Source organism: Emys orbicularis, chromosome 4 (assembly GCF_028017835.1).
Source record: "Emys orbicularis isolate rEmyOrb1 chromosome 4, rEmyOrb1.hap1, whole genome shotgun sequence".
NCBI classification, from domain to species: domain Eukaryota; kingdom Metazoa; phylum Chordata; order Testudines; family Emydidae; genus Emys; species Emys orbicularis.
This window is the reverse complement of record NC_088686.1, coordinates 134,102,869-134,127,187: the sequence shown is the minus strand read 5'-3', so window position 1 is coordinate 134,127,187 and position 24,319 is coordinate 134,102,869. Positions and strand designations below refer to the sequence as shown.

Genomic DNA, 24,319 nt, shown 5'->3' with positions numbered 1-24,319 from the left:
ATGGGGAAGGAGCAGGAGCTGCTGGAGGCCGCCCGCACCGGCAACCTGCCCGCCGTGGAGAAGCTGCTCTCGGGCAAGCGCCTCAGCTCGGGCTTCGGCTCGGGGGGCGGCAGCGGCGGCGGCTCCGGGGGCGGCGGCGGGGGGCACCCGCTCTCCAGCCTGCTCAGGTGGGTCCCGCTCCGGAGGGCAGCGCCCGCCTCAGCCCCCTCCCCGGGCGGGGTGGGAAACGGTTGGGGGCGGGGTCCCACAGGGCGGCGGTTCGGGGGGTAGGGGTCTGCGCGGGCGGCGGGGCGGGGCGGCTGGGCGGGGGCTCGCGAGGCAGGCTGCTGGGCCACTCCAGGCGGTTGAATGCCTGGTGGGGGGAGGGGTGCTGGAGCCGAGCCCGGGGGTCTGTGTGGGGTGGTTGCCAGGGTACCCGTGGGGGGCCGGGAGTACCTGTGGGCGGGTAGGAGTTCAGCGCTTGGAGCGGGTGAGGTTGGTTCGCAGGGTACTTGGGGTAGAGTGGGGGCCATTGCAGGTGGGTTGGGAAGTCGGGGGCTGGGGATGATTAAGGAAATTTCCTCCCTGCCTCTGATTGTCCCCTCACTCCCCAGCCAGGTTGGGCATGATGCCTTCTCCCCGCTGTAATTTCTGTGGCTTTCAGTCATGTTGCTGTTTAAACACTTGTATTACATTAGTTCCCAGTCAGGACTGGGGATCAGTTATGCTGGGGGCCATGGTCCTTTGCCCTGGCTCTGAATCGTCTGTGATGTGTAATTTACCTTGCTTTGTGGCTTTTAGCTGCTTTTCTTCTCCTTCCTTTCGTGTAAGCAACTCACAAATGGCCATTGCATTTCTCAAGGTGCAGCTCTTTGCAGTTTTCCTTCCATGCGGTTCCAGTCCCGCTGTTGGAAAATGCTGCGGATCCTGTTCCCTGCTATCCTTTCCCTCTGGCTGTTTGAGCTGGAGGAGGATGGTCTGAGAGTTCAGGGCTACTTTTGCTTGGGTGTGTCACTTGGTGGCATCCTTCTGAGGTAGGGAGGATCTTTCTTAGATATCTGTGGCTAAATTTGATCTGTCTTCCCCTCTACAGTGGCAAATAGACATGCAGGGCAGGGATGGAATCTTAAGAGGTCAAGTCTAGCTTCATGGGTTCAGGCAGGACCAAGTAAACTTAGACCACCCCTGACAGGTGTTTGTCCAACCTGTTCTTAGAAACCTCCAAAATGATGGGGGTTCTGGAATCTCCCTTGGGAAACTATTCCAGAGTTTAACTATCCTAATAGTTTTTTCCTAATGAACATAAATCTCTCTTGCTGCAGATTAAGCCCATTACGCCTTGTCCTACCTTCAGTGGAGAAAGAGGACTGATGCCCATTCTTTTTATAACAGCCTTTAATGTATTTTGAAGACTGTTATCAGGTCTTCCCCTTGGTCTTCTTTTCTCAAGACTAAACATGCCCATTTTTTTAAACCTTTCCTCATAGGTCAGGTTGTCTAAGCCTTTTATCATTTTTATTGCTCTCCTCTGGACACACTCTAATTTGGCCACCTCTTTCCTAAATTGTGGTGCCCAAAATTGGAGGCAGTACTCCAGCCTCACAGATGCCGAGAAGAGCGGGACAATTCGCTCCTATCTTACTTACAACATTCCTGTTAATACACCTCAGGATGATATTAGCCTTTTCCACATCTGCATCACATTGAGTTGTATTCAATTTGTGATCCACTGTAACCCCCAGGTTGGTTTCAGCAGTACTACCACTTAGCCAGTCATTCCCCATTTTGTAGGTTTGCATTTGCTTTTTCCTTCCTAAGTGAAGTGCTTTGTGCTTGTCTTTATAGAATTTCATCTTGTTGATTTCAGAAAAATTCTCTAATTTGTCAAGGTCATTTTGAATTCTAATTCTCTTCTCTAAAGTGCTTGTAACCCCTCCCACTATCATGTCATCTGCAGATTTTATAAGCATACTCTTCACTCTGTTATCCAAGTTATTAATGAATATATTGAATAGTACTAGATCAAGGACTGACCTCTATGGGACATGGCATTGGTCACTGTCGGAAGACAGGATACTGGGCTAGATGGACCTTTGGTCTGACCCAATATGGCCATTCTTGTGACTTCACTAGATATGTCCTCCCAGTTGGACAGCGAACCGCTGATGATTACTCTTGAGTATGGTCTTTCAACCAGTTGTAACCTAGTTGAAGTTACTATAAGGTGAGTGCACGTTTCCCTAGTTTGCTTATGAGAATGTCACGTGGGACTGTGTCAAAAGCCTTGATAAAATCAAGGTATTTTACGTGAACTCTTCTCCTTTCTCCCCCCCCCCCCAAAAAAAACAAAAAACAAAAAAACCCCAAAAAACCCTAGGCCAGCAACCCCTGTCCAAGAACAAAGTTAGTTTGGTTTGGCATGATTTGTTCTTGACAAATCCATGCTGACTATTCCTTGTAACCCTATTATCCTTAAAGTGCTTACAGATTGCTTGTTTAATAACTTGTTCCAATATCTTTACAAGTATTGACGTTAGGATGACAGGTCTATAATTCCCTGGGTTCTCTTTGTTCCCCTTTTTAAAGATAGGTACTGTTTGCCGTTCTCCAGCCCTCTGGGACCTCAGCTGTCCTCCATGAGTTCTCAAAGATAATTGCTTACGGTTCCGAGATTGCTTCAGCTAGTTCCTTAAGAACCTTACGATGAATTTAATCAGGCCCTGCTGACTTGAATACCTCTAACTTGCCTAAATATTCTTTAACCTGTTCTTTCCCTGTTTTGCCTTACGGATAATTGTTAGGGGTAACGCCATGTCAAAGTACCCATTGAGATGAACGGCAGGGTGTCAGCGAGATGAGTTGATGAAAAGCAAAGGACATTTGTTTGCCTGCTGTAAATATTTCTGATTTCTCCCCACAAAGTGTAAATGTTGTATGTTTGCTTGGGTCAAACTTTAATATACAAAACATAGAGGGAAAAGAATTGACATTTGCTGCTTCTGTTCTGGGTCAGAAAGCATTCAAACACTTTGGACCTGTCTATGTTAGGAGATAGATGTGTTTGAAAATATGTGCACCTTAGTTAAATGCATACCACAAAAGTATCATCAATCCCTTGTTCTAGCTGCAGCAGCTTGATCACACTTCTTTCAACATGTGATGGTTATGATGACCCTTTCTATGTCAGTAGGATGATGGCTTGCGTTATACAGGACGGGAGGCAGTGTTTGACATCTGATGTGCTAGCTTGCTGTGTATGTGCAGCCTCAGATGCTCAGACATGTGCATGTTTGAGCATGAATGGTGACAACTAAAAAGTGTCAAACTGCTGTTGAGCAAGCTGTTTGCTCCCATGTATTCAGGATCTCTCTAAAAATGACCATGCTAACAGAAAAATTATTGTAGACTACCTTTTCCTCTTCACAACTTTCCCAAGTCCCTAGAAGGCCAACTTCTAGCCAGGCTTTTGAACGTGTTTGTGACACAAACCCCAATCCTGCAAACACTTAAACATGCGAGTAGTCCCATTGAATTTAGTGGAAGAACTCATGTTCATAATGCTACTTGCTTGCAGGAATGACTTGTGATGGAGTTTGTAGGCACACATCCATGTTGGAAGTCTGTGGGGTACATGGTCCCAAACCGTAATGTGGATTAGGCTTTTATATCCATTTGCACACTGTACCTGGAGGTAGTTCAGCGACTCAGGTTCTGCTCTTTGTCCTGTATGCTGGAAGTTGAATTTAAATTGAAATATGAGATTGGGGATTGACAGTAGCTTAGAAATTTCCTTGGTCACTTCTAGTATCCTGTTAATTTACCTTTTTGAATTTTTACTTTGGATCAGATGGATCCAAGCAGGAAACTTGTGTGCTAATTTTATGGTTACACAATGTCCTTATGAAGAGCAGTTACTAAATTTACCTGTAATAGGAGGCATGAGAATTGTTCAGGGTGGAGTTGGGATAAGTTGGGCAAATGTCCAATATAGATTTGATTCTGCAAAATGAACTTAGTTTGTGACTTGAGGGGCTCACTTGGTTTTATGTGTGACACTTCCTTTTCATATCCTGGGACTGACATGACTACAGCAAAACTGCTTGAGGTTTTCAAAAAATTGATGGTGATAGAGGAGCTCTGACCTGTGGAGTTTTGTCATCTTCATAGCAGTAGGCACACTCCATCTTTCATTGCTGCTGCATGAAGGGGACTGAATGGGATCCCTAGCATTACAGGTGGGATTGATTTTTTCCAAATAGCAAGACTGAGTGGCCCAGTGGCCTCAGAGTATCAGAGGGATTGGGTGCAGTCTTCCCTGTGTTTGTGTGTCTGTCTGTGTCATCCTCTTTCTGTTGTGGTCTGTTTTCACTCTAGCCTATGAAATTAACTTGTGTCCCTGCTGCTAAGACCTGAATGACTGCTGACTTGTTCATTCCTCTCAACGTTTATAATCCTTCAGGAGCATCCCCATGAAGTGCAGTCTGTGACTTCTCTCTGTTTCCTGGGGGCAGGGAGGTTGTTTAATAAGTGCTCTACACCAGCCATGTCCTCAATTACATTTCAGTCTACTGTGGCTTGCGGTGCTCCCATTAAAACAACTACAAGGGTGTGAAAAATAGCAACACAAAACAAAATGTAAATGTCAGCCTTGCCCTTGATATAAAGCTGAAGGGGGCAGATGAAAAGGCCACAGGAGGGGAAGGGGGCAGATGAGTGGGGGTGGCAGGAGATCGCTTGGGCAGTGAAAAATATTGTATTAATTCTAGGGAAGGCTATAGGGTAAATCACAAAGTAACAGGCATACCTCCAGCTCATATTTGTTTTAATCCAGAAAATATATCCCAGTACAACAAACTCAGAGCACCATGAGAAAACATTAAAGAACGGCTCCTTCAACTGTAAATGTAAAAAAAAAAAAAAATGTATACATGGTTATTCTTGAACTGATTGTCAGACACCTGTTACTTTGTGATTGCGTAGACGCAGTCTAGGGAAAGCTATAGGGTAAATCACTAAGTAAACAGGTGTCTGACAATCAGTTCATGAATAACAGTGTATACTTTTTTTCTTATATTTATAGTTGAAGGAGCCATTCTTTGTTTTCTCATGGTGTACTGAGATATATTTTCTGGATTAAAACAAATATGAGCTGGAGGTATGCCCAGAGGGGAATTTCACTTTAAAGATAACATAAAAGCATGCCCAGGGAAGTGACTCAATGGGGGAGAGGTCTGAATACCACCAGTTGGGGGCTGGTAATCGTCTTTATCATGAGTGCAAAGAGCAGGGAGTGGTTAAAGAACAATAGACACTTCTAGCGCTAAATATTTTATGGCTCCTTAGTTTGTGTAAGTTTAGAATAGGGATTTAAAATCATGTTTGAGTGGTGATGCACCTTACTGAGGAGAACTCAGGCTAGAAAAAGGGTCAACTGAAGGTCAGCTGAGGGCCACATTAGCAATGCTGAAGGAGTTGGTGGGGCAGACTAGCCCATGCTATTGAAGCAGCCAAATGTGACTTCCTAGTAGTGGATCATCGTGACAAAATCAGGCATTGGGTAAGGTAGGACTTTCCAAGTCCTAAGTCACTCGTGTGCTTCTGAAAATTGTACCCATAGTGCTGGGTTGGAGAAAGCCGCTGTAAGATGGAGTGGTGCAGGGGAGATACTGGGGTGTGTAGCATCTGGACCTTCCTCTCTAGTAAGAATAAGGGTTGCTGGGGGACCAAGTTAGGAGCGTCAGGCTGCACGTTGCGGGGCTTTTGCCATGCAGATCTCTGAGCATTACAAATGATAGGGGGACATCACAGCTCTTCTCTGATGCAGGGTGAGGCTCTGAGTTGTGGAAGGACGAGGATAAGTTTCCCCCCACTTTGTTTTTGCCAAAGCACTCTTGAGGCAGGGAAGGCATGAAACAAGCTTTCATTTTCTTGGGTAGCAGCCATCTCTTCCCTGTGTCTCAGGTCAGCTGGGTTAACCTCAATCCTCTTTTGGAAGTTCTTTCTGGGTACAGGGTTGCAAATGTTCTTTTTCATGCCCACAGATTTCCCATGGTTTCTCGCTGTAACTGAGTTCAGGTCTCGTCTCTTCAGGTCTGTACATAACTTACCAGTTTCTGCTTTTTCCACGATCTTACTTTTTTGGACTACTCTTTAGTGTGTTGTTTGAGGGAATGTCTGGCTGTTCTGGGCATTGTGCCCAGTTTAACTCTTTTGAAAAGGATTGTCCAGCATTCAGATACTGCATCTAGCAATGGGCATTCTGTCTGTAAATAAGCAATCTGGGAATCTTCCTTCACACAAGATTCCTGGGGGAATTCCAGAAACCTAGTTTTGAGTCCTGCAACGCCTTCTCAATAGTAGAAACAAGAAGTAATAGGAGACTTCAAAGAACTGGGCACGAACTTGGGCACTCTAAGGAATAAATGGAGAAATACGCTTGTGGACATGGTGCAGGAGGCTGGGTTCCCTGCCTAGTGCTTAGGTGAGAAGTCTAGAAAGGTGGAAGTTAGGAGGGGCTTCTAAATTAATAACACCACCTAGCTCTTGCATGGCTTTGCTTCAGTAGTTCTCGGAGCGCTTTACATTGTCCCCATTTTACAGATGGGGATGTGACTTGCCCAAGGTCCCCCAGCAGGCATTGGCAGAGCCAAGAATGGAACTCAGTCTCCCGAGTGCCGGGGCAGGCTCTACTTCTGTAGTGTCCACTATTTTAGATATTGATCTGGTGCCTCTGATCCCAGAGTGCTTTACATAACACAGAAGACTTTCTTCATCTGCCTGCTGAGAGGCAGGCACATTTGGGTTGGTGGCCAAATGACTTGCGTTATGCTGTGGCATAGTGGTGTGGAAAGGGAATCTCTGGCTAGGATACTGGTGCAAGCCTGTATAAAAAGTGCCAAGAGGCTGCTAATGCCTTAAGAGAGCATGTGTTGGTCTTTAGTCTCATCCTGAAGGCATCTATGCAGTAAATTATAGGGAGCTCTGTTTTTTTCCTACCTCATAAGGATGATGGGCTGAGCGAGAGCCTGCTGGAATTCAGCTTTGAGTTTGCAGAGACTGAGTATTTCATATGTGATGCTTAGATCTTTCATCCATACCCTCCAGGGCAGTCCATTTTAAAACGAGATGAATAGGTTGGTAATAAAATCACACTATTTCTGCTTAACAAAATGTTGCAGGTATGCAGGAAGAGAGCTCTGATAGGCTGTGATATGACAAATGTGGAGAAAGAAATGCACAGGTACTGTTAAAGATAAATCCTCTTCTTGAGATGCATATGTTCCAATATCTAATACTAAAATATTAGGCAGGGAAATAAGCCTCAATGCAAAATTAATGTGAATGAACAAAGAAGTAACCAAGGAAGAAGGATATAAGAGAGGGTATGGAGCAGCAGGTAGAAAGCTGTACTGAATGGACTACGGAAGGAAAGTGTGGTTAATGGAGGCGGAAAGGAGGATTGGGCTACTAGTTTTCCAAACTATTACATAAAGCACATGTCAGCAAAACCGTACCCATGTTACTGTCTCCTCACTGGTGCAACACTCCCCAGTGTGACTTGCTAGGAATTCTGGTGGCACATCCCATGGATCTTTGAGTTGCAGTAAGCTGAGCCACTCTTTTCCCAGTGAATTATGGAAGAATGAATCTGTCCTTTGAGGCACAAAAGGAGGGGGAAGTGGGTGGGGAACTGTGAGAAGGTGTTGGAGGGCCGTCAGCACTCAAGTATTTTAGCCTGCATCCTCACTGAAAAGCACGTGGGTTACTGGTCTGAGTGAAAGTGGAACCCTGACTCTAACCCACATCCCCAATTGGGCCAGGCTGGGATGAAAGCACTACTTGGGTGAGGTTTTGGTGTATAGACAGGGGCGGGGAGTTCAGGGCAACACCCAAGTAAAAAGCCTGGGTTAACTCTGCACTAAAGGCACACTGAAATCACAAGGAGAGCTGTACAAGAGACATAACTTGAATTTTCAATGTTCTTTACCTCTGTGTTCCCAATGGAAAGTGGCAGGCACATGCCAGTTCCTAGTATGGAAGGGAGGAGAGAGGGGAAAAGCAGGATCACACCAAACCAGGTGATGTGGAGATTACCTGTGCAGTTGTCAGTTTTAGTGACTTTCTAGCCCTAAGCTCTGAAGTGGCAAGAAACAACAAAACGCACAGCAGCTTTTCAGTTTTAAAATGTGATTTGTTCTTGTGAAAAGTGCCAGCTGGACAGACCTGCAGGCTGAATTCTCTGTTTAAAGGTAGAGCGTAGACAGTGGCAGTACAGTTCTGTTCAAAAAGAACTAGGAGACAGGAAAGGGAGTTCAGTCTGCATGTCCAATGCAGCCGTTGGCTGTTGCTGAGACTGCTAACAAGGGGCCAGCTGTAGACAAAGTTTAGTCATGTTTTGTGTAGGTTTAAAGCCAAGCCCCATTTTCAGATCTGATCGTGCAACATGAAGCCAGTGGGGTTCCTCACAGGCTCAGAAGTCTGGTAAGCATGGATCAAATTGTAGGATTGCTGGTCTGCATACACTGAGGTCTCGGCTCCTTGACTATATAGTTGCTGCTTCTTCCTCTCCAAAACATACCTCATGTCCTTCTTGTAACATGAACATAAACATTTCCTGCTGACCAGTTAGTGTCCAGAGATCATCTAATCTTAAACCAGCATAGTTTACTACTTATGTAAGTAAAAGGAAGTCCAAGGAATACAAATGCCTTACGAATCAAACAAGTCAGTGGCTGGCTTGAGCAGGATACTTCTGCTTACAACTTTCTTTTCATCTTCATTGGAAAATTCTGAAGCAGGAAGCAGTGAAATGATCTTGTGGTCTAAAATATCTTGAGTTGTATTCAAAAAGTTTTAGTGAGGCTTGTAACAGTAATGGAGTATTGCTTCTCAGCCAGAACCTTTGGAATAAGCCTTTAATTTTGGTCTGCTGGTGTCAAGTGGCTGTGAATGTTGGCTGGCAGAGGGGAAAACTGAGGCTGTTTTGAGCCGTGGACTGTAAACTGATATAAAGGAGAAACTTCTGTTGTAAATTAAGAGCTTTCTTGCATGTGTGTGTTGAGGGAAGGGACTCAGTTGCTGCTTCACATAAGCTGCAGCAAGTGTGTTTCACTCAATTTTCAGTAATACTAGCAAGTTTCCTTTGGTTTAGGGAATAACATACGAGACAGTGTAATGATTAAACACTGAAAACAACTTCAGACAGTCCACATGCAGTTACAGGCAGAAAAGTGTCTGGTATTTTTATTAGTTCTCATTCAATTTACCAGGCAAAACATGACTAACTCCTAGTGCTGCAATGGTTGCCTATGATCTGAAAATCTAGATGAGATCTTTTTGCCCATTACACTGTCCCTAGAAATAAAGATCACATGTTAATCACACTTGATTGATAATTCTGCTGATGACACGAGTTAGACTAGACGCAGCTCACTCAGCTGAATTGGCTCTGTGCAGCTAATGAGTGTTAGCACTTTTTGTCACTAAATGAGTAGGATTCAAAGGACCATAGAGAGCAAGGGGCATGTTCTGCATAAATATTTCTGCAAAAATTGTATTTGCCTATTACAGCTACAAATGACACCTAAAAGGAACTGGAAGAGATTAGAGAAAAGTGCTTGTCCTTATTCGTTTCAGTTCCTTTTTAGCTTATGATGGCACTTTCTCCTGCATAGTTGGTCCTTCTAATCACACAAATAGAAGAGAAGAATATCTGAAGTAAAAAAAGGTGGTTATGAAAGCGACAGTTGCAGGTGAGAATCGAGAGCATGTGTAGGACCTTAATTGGGTTTTAATTCACTTTTTTTTTAAGCTAACTAGCTCTCAAGATGATGAGCTCCCTTTAAGATAGGTCAAGGGAATGGGTAAACCTGTTAGGGCAATTTGTTAGATGTTTAATGTACTCAGACTTCCTGAAAAAAAAACATGAGACGCTTATACTGTACAATCAAAACAATATTGTTTAATATGTTCATGTAACTTCTTACAACAGCCAAACAACGTAGGTCCTCTGGCTTCTGTCAAAAGGCAAGGAAGTTTGGACCTGTCACTGTAAATTGTACCATGTTTGAAAAGCATTTGCATTGTTTAAATGTGGCTCTCCTCTCAAACTGGTTTTGGACTATTAGTTGGCCAGTGTGAATGGGGCCGAACATGTTTTAAAACGTTCAGAGACCTCTAACTGAGCAAGGCTCTACAGATTTCAGGCCATTTTCTGAAAACCGTTTGTAATCTGACCTGTGTCAAACTGATTAGGCAGTGGCCTTAAAACCTATTTGTGGGCACAGGAGCTGGATAAGATTCTGCTCCATCTGTAGTTAGGATAGGATTCTAGCTTTGAGATTGCCCCCCTATTCCTAGGTGCAGTGGTATCCAGTATGGATTGCTAAGATTTATGGTGCAGTGTAAGTGCTGCAATACCTCCCCTGAGACTAGGCTGCTGCTCTCTTCTAGACTCCAAGGTCCAAGTTTTCAGAGCGCTGTGTGGGGGGAGGAGGGAACAATCAACAAAACTACTCCCCCTTCAAAAAAAGGAAGCTGCTCTGAGCACATAGTTAGCTCATAAAATAGCTTTATAATAGAAACATGACAGGGCTTTCCCTGAACCTTTCTTGCTTGGCACTGCTAGTTTAACAATAGCCTCTCACTCAGTTGAACTGTGGAGTATTTCACGCCCTGTCTAGCAAACAGTTGTTAAGTAGGACAGGCTTCTATTAGTAATAATACTCTGAGCAGTTCTGAGTACTAGGTATTGCCATAGGTCTTAGGTGTGCATTGATATGCAGTCTCCCAGCTGACACACTTCCCCTGTGAATTGTTTACTTGAAAGCACTTTTTTTTTTTTTTTTACAGTTCAGGAAGGCTGCAAGGGAGTGGTTTTTTGTTTTTGTTTTTTGTTTTTTTGTTTTTTTTTTTTAAAAGAGGTTTATATCTGGGTGATTTCTTAATTCAGCTTTGCAGCATTCTGTTTGCTCACTGATCTATGTAGTTTTATGTTAAGCATGAGCTTGTGGTTGCAGCTGGGACTTGAGGTCTGGGTTCAGTTTCTGGCCCTGTCACAGACTTGCCGTGTGACTGTAGAGAAGTCACTTAATCAGTGCTTCAGTCAGTGCATCTAATCTGTAAACAGGGGATAGTTCTTTAACCTGGGGATAATTCTTCCTGTGTGTCTTTTCTGCTTAGATTGTCAACCCTCTGGAGAGGGGACTGTATTATTTGTACAGCATCGAACACACATTTTGAGCTCACGTGAAGCTCATGTGACTACTAGTGTCTTCTCCCTGTATTATAAAACCTTGTTGGGAGAGGAAACCGACATATCAACCTGTTTCTAGGTGATACACACTTATATTTGTAATCCAAGGTTTTCTGTAATGCGAAGGGCAGGACCCTGGTATCTGGGCTACTTACTCAAAGACAGTTTCTTAGCACAGGATAATGGAAAGTGCTCTGATGCTACACTGAATTAGTGAGAGTGATGTTGAAGCAACTTATGAATCAAGTTCAGCTGCTCTGCTTTCAATTGGCAATACCTATGGCACAGAATATTGAATGGTACTTGCCCTGTTCCTCATTACCTCTGAATACAAGTGCCTTAAATGTTTACATAGGCAGAAATTCAAAACGTCTGTGTCTTATTAATCAAGTGCTGGCTCCACAACGTACAAAAAAGTACTGGTGGAAAATATTCTTTTGATATTGCTTTGTTGTCAATCTCTCGCCACTCTTGCCATGCCAAGAAAAATCTCCCTGAAGTTTCAAATGTCAAAGGACTTCAGGTGTTCTGGAACAGAGTTCTAAAATGTTACAAGTCGGAGGTGGAACAAGCCAGAATACAGTAGCTTAACATAAGTGCTTTGCACTCTGATAAAAACTTCTCATCAGAGGATTTCAAAGTGCTTTACATGTACAGTATTTCCAAAACTTGTCCAGTTTGCCCTTAGCCTTTCAAGAAGGAACTTTACCCTGGACTAAGATGTGACAAGAGAAATTTCAGGTGGGTCGGTTCAGTTTTGGTAGAGGGATCAAAATTGTGCTTGCAATAGGAGGCTTAATTCTTCATTATGGAGAGAGATGCATCTCTCAAGTATCACAGCATCTCTGTGGCTATATGACTTGCATTACAGCTGGGGAAAGTGAGGCTGATGTCTGCCAAAGGTCAGTTAAGGCAGGAGGTAGGACTAGAAGTCCTCTGCTCTGTCCACTAAATCTCATTCCTTCCCTAGAGTTTCCTGTTGCTAAAGTTCTTGCTAGTAATACACCTTGTATAAGGCTCCCTGGTCTCATGCCACTGGCAGACCACAGTGAAACAGTTTTTTATAATGAGCAGATCACTTGGGTCCCAAGTGTCTTTCAGACACTGAGACTGGGTCTTGTTACTCTAGCCACAGGCTGCAAGAAGATCTTAAATAAATGGAGGTCATTGGCTAGGGATAACTGAGAAGACTGTTTCTGTGACCATGGACATGGCAGTAGTTTTGCCTTTTGGTCCTGACAGTTTGGTTAAAGTGCCAGACACATGCTGAAATTTGAATAATGAAGCTGTTAGGATTGGGTGCACTGGCACTGAAATAACTGATCATTCTCTGCAAGTGCTTGCATTGGCTTCTGGGTTTGTCCTTGCTGGTTACAAAAGGGGAACATTCCATCTGAACACATGCAAGATTCCCTGATGGTTTTTTTCATTTGTATGCCATGACTTATTCTGCCACTGAGTTGTGTGTGGGAATTTCAGGACTGAAGCCACAGCTATGCATGTAAACAAACATTAGATACTTGAGCAATTAGATACTGACATTTCAGTAGACTTCTGTTTCCCTCTGCTTTCATCTCTGGGCCTGCAATCCTGAAAATGAACATATGATACTGCAGTTTCAAGTACAGCATGAACATCCTGCCAAGAGTGCTCTATGTTCTACTTGGAAGTAGGAGCTTTGTAGAATTCTTTGTTAGGCCTTAGAAAATACATCTTTTGGCAAACTGCCTTTGGTAAATGTGGGCTGCAGGGAGGGTTTGGTTATGGCAGCCCAAGGTAGGGTGAGTGAACCTTGTTCTTGAGGCATGTTCCCTGCTGATTGATCCAACTCTGAAGGGAATGTACCCAGTCTTTTCTGGAGGAAATAAAAGGGCAGTGTGGCTTGTTGTGAAGTCATGAAGAAGAGTTAAGATGGAACACGCTGTTCAGTAATACATGAGGGTTCCCTTAGTCCTTCTCTTGCCACTATCTAGGGAAGACATTGAATTCCCAGCTGGTGTGGTGACACAGCAGACTCTTGTGGTGGAAAAGTGCCTTTATGCTGGAGAGACAGCCAGAAATTTAAGTCTTCCTGAACTTCTCAAACTTGATGAGTCACTTTGTACTCTGGGAAGCTTGAGATGTAGAACAGTCTCTGCTTTTACTGTTGATTAGTGAAGTGAACCTCTTGAGGCTCCTCCCTAGGAGACGAGTGGCTTTCAAACCTGCCAAAGAGAAGGGCAACTCTCTGTCCTTGCCTGATTCTTGCAGGCACAGAAAGGAGAAATAACTTCTGCTGGTGCAAAAGTCCCACCACGTAAAACATACATGTTCAAAAATAGGGCCGATTACTCTGTGTAGAGTAAGATATGTTGGAATATGTTGCTGCCGTTTTCAGATGAGACAGCGCTGAGATTCTGACTGCTTGTGGTCATTTGGGCCTTTCAGATGTTAATCCTGGTATTTTAGCCAAGTTTCTAACAACTGCCTATCCAGTTTAATTGGATACAGTCTTTCACTTTCTGTGTCTAACTCATGTAGAGCTGCTATCTGTTTGTGAACAGTTCTCCTGCTTCATTTCAGTAGTGGATGAATCAAGTCCTATTCAAAAGCACTTTGTGGTGACTCTGGATAACTGGTGCACTAAATGACTTTTTTCTCCGTGGATCAAATTCTTTATCCCTATGTTTATAGATTGGGTAAACTGAGGTGCAGAGAGTTTAAGTGACTTACCCGAGGTAACACCACCAATCAGCGACCAAGCCACGAGTAGAAATCAGTAGTTTTGTTGTCCAGTCTCATGTTTTGTCCACTGGACTGCACTGCTTCCTTGTCGTTCTTTAAATCTGAGAAATGACATTTCCAGAACAAAAAGATGTCATTTGCAGTCATGTGGGAAGCGGGTAGGTTGTCTGCTTGATGTTCCTTTCAAGTCTTCTGCAAAATATAATTGGCTCTTTGCAAGCTAGTGCATTATAGGGAAATGGGATCTTAAAAACATCTCTGTATGCATTCATGCCTTTATTTGTCTGTAAAGTGCTACTTTTGTCTGTTGCACTGTCTAAACAGTGTATACCCATTCATTTATCACATGCAATCTGAACTGCTCAACAGTGTGATGCAGGCCCTACGTAGCTAAAGATGAAGGGGTAGGGTCTGTGCTTTCATGTAGAGGGCTACATTTTGAAAAGACGAATATTTGAAACAAAACATAAAAGGCATTGAAAGCAAATGACGCAGGAAGTAGAATGTTATTCTGATGGACTTAGTTTTGCGCTGTCAAGGGTCATTGTTGGGGTGAGAGGGATAGAAAGAAAAGTTGGTAGGATACCAAAGAAGCTGGGTGAATGACATGGTGTGCAACAGAAGCTGCTGCATGTAGATCACACTTGCGTTCATTTGGGACAAAATGAATCGACTAAGCAGCCCTTGGAAATCTCCATGCATGAATACAGAGGAGGAGGAAAGTCAGCTAAATGAAGATGTAGCAAGGGATAAAGGAACACCAGAAGATAAGAGTATGGAAACAAGGAGAAAGAAAGTACATGTACTGATTGGAGTAGTAGTCAGGTGTTTGTTAGTGAAAAGACTATACCCAATCCCTCTGGAAAATTGGGTGAGGTCTGAGGAAAATAACTGAAATGCTCGTACATGAATGCACAGAGTCTGGGCAATAAAATGGAGCAACTAGAACTATTGGTGCAGGAGGCCAAACCAGATGATATGAGGATTACGGAAATATGGTGGAATAGCTCTCATGACTGGAATACAGGTATTGAAGAGTATGTGCTGTTAAAGAGAGAAATAAAGGCAAAGTTGTTGGGGTAGTGTTGTATAACAATGGTGCAATAAATTGAAGAAATTAGAAGTGATAGTATGGACAAAGCAATCTGTTTACATCAAAATCACTTTGGGGAAGGATTGTAAAAGAGGTTCTAAGGGGGTAGTGTTAGGGGTCCACCATAGACCCCCTTGGTCAGACTCAGATATGGATAGTTAACTAATATTACTAGAGATAAATACTGCAGGTTGAGTCATAATGGAAGACTTGAACTTCCCAGATATAGATTGGAGAATAAGTACTACTAATATTGGTTGGACCCACTTATATACCTCGATGTGATAGATGACAGTTTCCTTCATCAGACTTTCACTGAGCTAACAAGGGGCGCTGGAATTTTAGACTTGGTTTTGGTAAGTAGTGAGAACATCATCACACAAGGGCTGGTGATAAGAAATAACTGTGAATCGAGTGATTGCAAGTTGATTCAGTTTAAATTAAATTATACGATAATCAAAATCAGGTTGTCAATTACAGTTTTTGATTTCAAAGGGCCAGACTTTGAGAGAGAAAGGGAATTAGTTAAACAAGTCAGCTGGACTGAACGGCTCGGGAACTTTCTTTAAATCAACTATATAAAAACTGTCTGCAATGTGTATCCCAACCAAAGAGAAACAGCTTGTAGGGAAAGGTTCTAGGCTTATCTCGATGGATAACTTACCTCAGAAAGATTAGGGAAGCAGAGATCTCTTAAGGAATGGAAAAACGGGTTGATCAGCAAAAAAAGCGACATCTTGGAGATTAGAAAATGTAGGAATAAAGTGAGAATTGGTAGAAGTCAAGCTGAAAGAATAAATAAGAGGTTTTTTAGTTTATAAATTAAAGCAAGAATAAGGAAGGATGAGGTTGGGCTGCTGTGCAGTGTGGGTGGAGAGGAGATTAAAGATAATGTAGATATGGCCCAAAACCTGAATGAATACTGTACTTTGCCTTGGTTTTCAGTAAGGATGATAATATAGAACATGGGCATGAAAGCAGGACAGCTGATGGAAATTAGTGTATCAAAACAGAAATGACCATATCTGAGGCAGATGGAAAACTCAAAGTGTAATGTGCTCAAAGTGGGGGAACCAGATTATTTCCAACCCAGAATACTGAAAGATCTGACACATGAGATTGCTATTACAGTAGCAAAGATTTTTTTAATACATTTATCTATTCGGGGGCAGTACTGTGTGATTTGAGAATAGGTAAACATTGTACCAGTGTTTAAGAAAGGGAGGAAGAAGTGATCTGGGCAATTACCGAGCTGTTAGTCTAACCTCAGTAGTATGCAAGACTTTGGAACAAATAGAATAATTAAATGCATGGAGGTAAACAGAAAAGGGGATGTAACGCTAGACTAATCTTATTTCCTTCTGTGAGAAAATAGCTGCTTTTTTTTAAGCTAAGGGAAGTGCAGTGTATATCTATTATGCATGGACTTCAGTAAAGCATTTCACATGGTATCACATGGAAATTTAAATTAGAGAAGATGCGGATTAGTACAAGAATTCTAAGATGGATAAGGAACTGACTAAAGGGAAAAGGGCAACAGGTTGTGCTGAATGGTGAAATTTCGAACTGGAGGGAGGTTACTACTGGAGGTCCTCAAGGATCAGTTTTGGGATGACATTTATTCAATATTTTTATGAATTACTTTTGCACAAAAAGTAGAAGTGTGATAATTTATGGGTGATACAAAATTGGGAGGAATTGCTAACAGAGAAGGAAGATCGGAATATTCTACAGGAAGATTTGGATCACCAAGATGTGAAAACTGGAGTAATGGAAATTCATATAATTCAATACTATGAAGTGCAAGCTTATGCACTTACGGTCTAATAATAACTTCTGCACAAGCTGGGAGCTTATCAGTCAGAAACAACAGAGGAGCAGAGACCTGGGCATGTGAGTTGATCACAAGATGACTGACCTGCCGATGTGGTGTAGTTGTGGAAAAAGGCAAACACAATCCTAGGGTATAGGTGAGGTGAGGCGAGGCGTTTTCAGTAGAGAGAGAGAGAAGTATTATTGTTATTGTACAAGACCCTTGTAAGACCTCATTTGGAAGACTGTGTATAATTCTAGTCACCCATGATCCAGAAAGATGAAATCAAACTGGAAGAAGTGTTGAGAAGAGATACTAGAGTGACTGGAAAAACGAGGAGTCCTTGTGATACCTTAGAGACTAACAAATGTATTTGGGCATAAGCTTTCGTGGACTATAACCCACTTCATCAGATGCATCAGATCCTTGTTTTTGCTGATACAGACTAACACGGCTACCCCTTTGTAACCTGTCACCATGCAAGGCACTGAATTTAGAGTGACTTGGAAATGGAGGGCCTAGCTTACGAGAGGCGACTGGAAGAGCTTGGCTTCTTTAGCGTAGCAGAAAGAAGACTGAGAGGGGTTACTACTTTCTATAAATACATAAATAGGGTAAACACCACAAAGTGAAGAGGTATTTAAGGTAAAGAACAGTGTTGCCACATGAACAAATGGGTATAAACTGGCCATGAATAAATTTGGGCTAGAAATTGAGGTTTCTAACCATCAGAGGAGTGAGGTTCTGGAACAGCCTCCCAGTAGGAGTTGAGGGACACAGGGACAACCTAATTAGTTTTGAGAGAGCTGGACAAATTTGAGTGGGATTGTGTGATGGGTTTGCTTGTGGTGATAGGGGGCAGGGCAGCCACGGAGTTCGCTTTTATGTTACTAAAGCTCATTCTTTAAGGCTTCAGCTGGCCACCTGGTCAGAAGGGATTTCCCCCTCCAAATGTATTATGGATTTTTTTTGTCTCCTTCCTCTGAAGCATCAGAGATGACCTTGGCTGGAGATGGGACACTGGATTGGAGTGGGCCAGTGCTCTGAAGTGGTATTGAGCATTCTCTCTGACGTGCTTGGCTGGCTGGTTCTTTCTAACCGATTTCCATATGTGGGGTTGGGAAGGAATTGCCCCAGGTTGGATTGTCGGTGATCTTGGGATTTTTTTTTTTGCCTTCATCTGCAGCGTGAAGTGTGGGTTGTAATGCTTTGGTTGTTGGGGTTAATGTGAGGGTGCTGGGCGATGGCCTGTGATACACAGGAAGTCTGACTGGATGATCTGGTGGCCCCTTCTAGCCTTAAACTCCGAATCTCTGAGACAAAGATGAGGCAGGAGTTCCTAGGGGCTGAGCTCTCTCCCATTGTAATGCCTGGGGGCAGATTCTCTGGTTCAGGGCAAGTAATGTGTTTAACACTTAAATGCCCTGCAACCACAAGTTTGAATCCTAGGAGGGTTGTTTCAGCCCTTCATCTTACCTGAGGTAGATGAACCAAGTTTCATGCAACCTATGCATGGCTCACTTGAATAAAGACCTGTTTAAAAACTAAGCTCTCCTGCTTGTTTTGAGGGAACACTTGAGCTCCAATGGGGCACTCTTTTTGGAAGTTCTCATGAACTTTCCCGAAAACATCCTTCCCTTCTGGGTTCTGCTGTCTGTCTGCTACCCTCCACCCCAGAGCTGGCTGCATCACAGTGGTGCTATTTAGCTGCTGTAATGTTCGAGGATCTTCTCAGGATGAAGGGCCCTCTTTAAATGTAGAATATGTAAGTCAGCACGATGACTTGCTGGTATTGTTACAATGTGCTAGTCACGGTCAGAACCCAGAAAGCACAGTGCCTGCACCAGAGAGCTTGCTCTTTAATCTAGCGTACAATCTTGAAAATCAACTACATCCTATTTCACAGAAACTAGTTAAAATAAAAAGTGTTAAGGATTTATTTTTCTGTTGCAACTGTGACTAGAGAAGCTGATAGAGCTTCCTGAAGAAGGGAGGAAAATATGGATTGAAATGTTAGTCTGCTTGAGACTGAGTGAAGGAAAGTCTTCTGTATTCTGGGACAAGGGGTGAAATGCTTGATTATAGCTAGGGCGGCCAGTGAGACGTGAGTCATGCTCACAATGAGATGGCATTAATGTATGTGGCCTCTTTTCTGTTTAATGGCAGAGGAGCCTACATTATGTCCTCGAACTATTTATACACTAGCTTCCCTAAGGACTGCTTTCTGAGCCGGTACTCTTCCACCTTCTCATGGTGTGGGAAATGGCCTGCTTAAAGTAAGACAGCAGTGCTTTCTACTGCAATTCAGTACTGGATGTTGGTGGGAAGGGATCAGAAAATATTTAGCTGGAAGACTCACTTTAAGAGAAGGGAATGGGGGAAGTGTCTTTCAAGGAGATAAGGCTCTCAGCGCTCTGATGTACAGTGCATCCACTCACAACAAACCATCAACCCTGTCAACGTATCCAGCTATTTCCATAAAGGCTCACAAGGAAGAGTGAAAGAATTCAGCCTTCATTAAATATTTGGGAGGTGCTTGGCTACTAAATGCTGGGACCATATTGGTATCTACATGTTTGAAGGGGGATGGAAAAAGCAGTGCAAACAGAGGAAGCAGCAGAGCCTGGATGGCATATGCCACCTCCCACGGACCTTGTTCATTTCTTTATTTGAAATACTCTGGGACTAGTGTGAATTGAGCGTTGCTGCCAAAGTGGTTGGTTTTCTTTAAAACTCTTCAATTCTGGGTGCAGTCTACCCTGTAAAAGGCTCTTTCCATTCTGAGCTCTGTCTGTGCAGTTTAAAGAAGGATGGAGCTTGAGGTCATATCATATTTTAGGTTTGGAAAACTAGTTGGATAGCAGTAGTGAGACAGCACTTTCCCCCCCGTACTTTTAAACCCATGGTTTCTTTTAAAGGGACATTCCGTTTAAAAATAAACCATGTGGTTTTTCTAGCTAAGGGAAAGCCTCTGCTATATATTATGGACAGAAGAACACAAGCCCCCTCCAAAAGCTAGTGGTACAAGTGGATGTCATCAATATAATATAAATCGGTTCTCATTAGACTTGTCTCTGTTCCTTTTGCCTGCTTCTTTTCTCAGACTAAAAGCCAAAAGTGTTAGTCTTTCACACTCAATATTTAAGTGACCTGAAAACTAGGTGAAATGCCTTATCCTAATCTTCAGTGTGTTTCCAGATTTGTCAACAAGAGGTAAGGTGGCTTCTTTTAAACTGTAATCCCATCAAACAAACCTCATCCTTGGTAAGGCTTAAAGCCTTGCAATGTAGAGACATGCATGGATTTTAAAAGCTCTTTTACCTGCTGTGCTTAAACCCATATTGGCTTCTAAAGTTTTTAGGAAGAGTGGTTGTTGAGTAAAGCACTGAACTGGGACTCGGGAGATCTGCAGTCTGTTCTGTGGGAAAACCCAGACAATGTGAACTTGACCAGATGACTTAATCTTTCTGGCTCAAGACCTCTGGAAGATGGGGACAGTGCTTTCTTTGTTCCATCCTTTCTCTTGTTTAGTTAGATTAGAAACTCTCCAGGCCAAGGGCTCTGCTCTGCGTGTGTGTGCATGTACGTACGGTGTCTAGCACAGTGAGTTCCTGGTCTTGGTTGGGGCTTCTAGGTGTGAATGCAAGTAGTGATTTATGTGATACTGTGAGACCAACAGGGTGTTTAAAAAATATTGTGGAGCCTACCCATAGGCACCACCCTACAAACACTTTTTCATGTTCCTGTTGACAGTTGAAACATACAAAAATGTTTGTTTTTTTCAAGCCCTAATCCAGCCTGCTAGAAAGCTAAAGGTACATATCTGAAAATTTCTTAGGTTTATCTCCTGCCAGTTAAAAACAGATGAAAATACTACTGAACTGGGAATATATGAAGCATTAGGGCCTGATCCTGCATGAAAAATGGGATCGGGCCCTGTCTTTATTGACACTATCCCTTTCACTTATGTTTAAGACCTAGAAAGTTGGGAATTGGCTCAAAAACCTGGTTCTAATAATCTAACTTTGAAGTGCATGTTGGTGCGACACACCTGTCGCTGCCTTAATTGGAAAGGATCTCTCTGCGTGAGAGTTGCTGGAGGGCATTCTGTCCTGCCTTGCCTGCTAACCTAGAAACAAGATTCCTCAGCTTAGAATCCTAAATATGTGAAGTGCTTTTTTTTAACCTGCAAATTACAGCAGTAGAGGTCGCAGCATAAAGAGGACAGTCAAGTGGCAGACTTACGAAACAGTAAGAAGATCAACCCCCTAATGCTGTATGTTAAGTACAGTGCTCCAGTTCCTCTCAAGACTTCTCAGGGAAGGCTGGGTAGCACTTGCTTACCCCCTTTTTGAGTTAAATCCACTATGATCTTTCTCTGCTGCTGTGAATTGGCTCAGGTACACAAAATCGATCCAAAAGGGTGCAGTACTTTCAGATAACTGCTTTCTCTGGCCTTTGACTAGATAAATTCATGGAGGATAGGTCCATCAATGGTTATTAGCCAGGATGGGCAGGGATGGTGTCCCTAGCCTCTGTTTGCCGGAAGCTGGAAATGGGGGACGGGGATGGGTCACTTGATGATTGCCTGTTCTGTTTATTCCCACTGGGGCACCTGGCATTGGCCACTGTCGGAAGACAGGATACTGGGCTGGATAGACTTTTGGTCTGACCCAAGGTATGGCTGTTCTTATGACTTCCATGTGTGGATTTGCTATGGAGGGATGGAAGTTACTTGGAAATGTCTGTTTCAAGACTAAGGATTAACAAAATTAAAATGAGCAAGTAATTTTTAGGATGCTGTCTTCGGTCATTCTATTGCACAAAGCTGCTTCCTCCTATAAGTGCTGTTTCTGACTTGTGCTCTCTTGTTACACTATTTAAACATGAATGGATTCTCATATTCAAAGAAGCCACTTTGTGCAGGATGTTCTCTGCTCCGAGGCCTTTGAAGGAAATTGCCTGTTTGCTTGTTTTATCTGCAATCAGCAAAGTTGGTTCAGATGAAAAATTAATTTGGTGAAAAGCAGTGTGGGTGTGGGAATTAGGGTTGTTTATATTAAAAACCAAAAAACAACCCAATTTGAAGTTTTAAACTTTAACCTGCAGAAACCTGTTTAAACAGGTGTTGCATCTAATGTTGCTTTTTAAAATCATGCATGAAAAACTCATTGCATGCTTACCCAAGTCCTTCTCTCTCTCTCTCTCTCTCTCTTCCCCACCCCCCCAAATGGAGTGAGCCTTAAATTCTGGACCTTACCTGTGCTCCTTAGGATGGTGTTTGAAGGCAATATTGACTAGATCTTAGCTTTGTCTTTCAGATGAGACTTAACATGTGTGCTTGAGGTAACTAAATATCCTTAAGTGTTTTTCACAAGTGTACGGTCAAACTTGTATTTGGGTTACTGCTTTCTGCCTCCCTAAATCCCCCTGAAATTTTGGTTGGATTTGATTATCTTTAATTCCTTTCCCAGACTGTGTAGCATTGCTGTCTGCTGATAAACAGCTGTTGTTTTCTGCCTTAGAAGTGACTGTATTTTGGGGATGGTGGAGGGCAAGTGATTCTTCAGTTAAGCTGTTGAAGTGCTTAGGGATCCAAGTAGCAATATAAAAGTAAGCTGTTACTACTTTGACATAACTACGGAATACAGGATTTAAGTGCAAAACTTCTAGAGTAACAGGGAGTTTGTCCCCACACAGGGTGCTTAGAATTCATTTGTAACGTGTATGTTGGACTGATGCATTAAAACTGTGTTGGGCTCAGAAATATCTTTTTTCATTAGGTCTTGCCTCCAGAGCTAACTTGTGGCTAGCAGTACTGCATTAACAAGTCCAGAAAAAGATCAAAAGGCTTGTATCTAGCTGTTCATGCGCCCTTTCAAATAAGCGGGTAGGTGTTTTAAGGGCTTTAAGGTATGCAGCTTTTCAATATTGTTAGTTTATCTGATGCGTGTTCACTCAAGAAAATAGTTGTCCTTGTTCCTGAGGAGATGAGTCTTGCAGAAAAGGTGAAACAGCCCAAGATGAAAGCCTGGCAATGGTGCCTTCTGAAAGCACGCAAAGCAAGAAGTCTGGCAGGTGGGACTAAAGCAGAGCCTGATTGAGCAACCTGGTTCAGAATCCATCACGTAATCTGGACCTTATAGTCACAGGATAGGTATACAGTGAAACCTGCACTAATGACCTCACCTCTGTCTCACTACTTGCTCCATTATTTACTCTGCATACAAGTTTATAGGTACAGCACTGAAATGTGCCAGTTACAAAGATTGGTGGTATACTTTTCCTCCAGGCTTGTAAGACCTCCTCAGTTTTACACGACTCTTCCAAAATAGTGGGTTAGCTGATTCCCTCAACCTATAATATAATGCATGGCATCTGGACTGGCTGACTTTTGTGCAAGTCACATGTTCCAAATCTGCATGTTCTTTGTAATGGCAGTCTGTAAAGTTGTCATTACTTGTCTATGCTTCTCTTTATCTCAAGACAGATTGAGTACGTCAGCCACTGTGGTTATGCACTTTATTGCCCACTTTCTTCCATTGATATACTTGTGAATGTCATTATTGGGCCTATTAATGCTAGCCAAAGTGGTTAACACACTTCCTGCTTTTTTAGGACTTTGTCCTGCAAGTCTTAACCAAGTCAATTTTGTTGCTTCCTCCCTTCTCTATATATAGTCCCAGAAGTAGAAGGATTTGTTCTCCTCAGTGCTATGCTGGTATTCAAATTTAAATGCACATGGTCAAGATACTGTATCTCATAGTCTGTAAATATCCCCTTCCAAGTTGTAGTTATGTAACTTCTCTATCCGCTTTCTTTTTTACTCTCCATCTGCTCTGTGTTTCTGCTACTCATTCTGTAGGTACCCACTTAAGCAACCCATCAAGCAGCTATTTCTAAAGGAGACCATGTGGTAAATAGTCACTTTGTCTAGTATGACTATGTACCACACAGTTGCCAGTTATGTTTCTTGTGCCCTTGCTGTTCTTTGTCTTTCTGGTTTGAGACAGTTATTGCCTATAGTTGATTGTTTACTGCGCCACTATTAACTTCTTAAAATAGACTGTTTGTGAAACAGTGCTTAATCACTGTGTGGCTGTATTGTCATTGATTCCAGAGAGCGGGAAGATTACATGCTTGTCTGAAAATAGGGTCTACCCAACCATTTTAATATTAGTAGCCTCTCCGTGCTTTTAATTCTTGAGCCTTCTGTGTTCCTTTGCATTTAGTCTTGGATACTAAAGCAAACCTTTTACTGTAGCTTAAACTGTCATCCTAAAAACTCCTTCCTTTTCACCTGATTTCCCACCCCTTCCCCCAAATGGAGACCTTTTTACAGTCTCCTGCAAAGATAAGGGAGCAAGCCATTATCAGTGACTGCATAGACAGGACTGAGAGCACTACCCACACAGTTCAGAGTTTTAATAAACTAATGGGTTTCTGAAAGCCTGAA

General features: G+C 42.8%; 1 protein-coding gene across 1 annotated transcript in view; it reads left to right on the top strand.

Moving 5' to 3' along the window:
• ANKS1A (ankyrin repeat and sterile alpha motif domain containing 1A) overlaps positions 1 to 24,319 on the top strand; it is a 162,575-nt gene continuing 138,256 nt past the window's right edge. The window contains exon 1 of the mRNA XM_065404506.1: positions 1 to 167. Within this exon, the coding sequence (XP_065260578.1) occupies positions 1 to 167 (167 nt within the window). The remainder of the gene's footprint in view (positions 168 to 24,319) is intronic.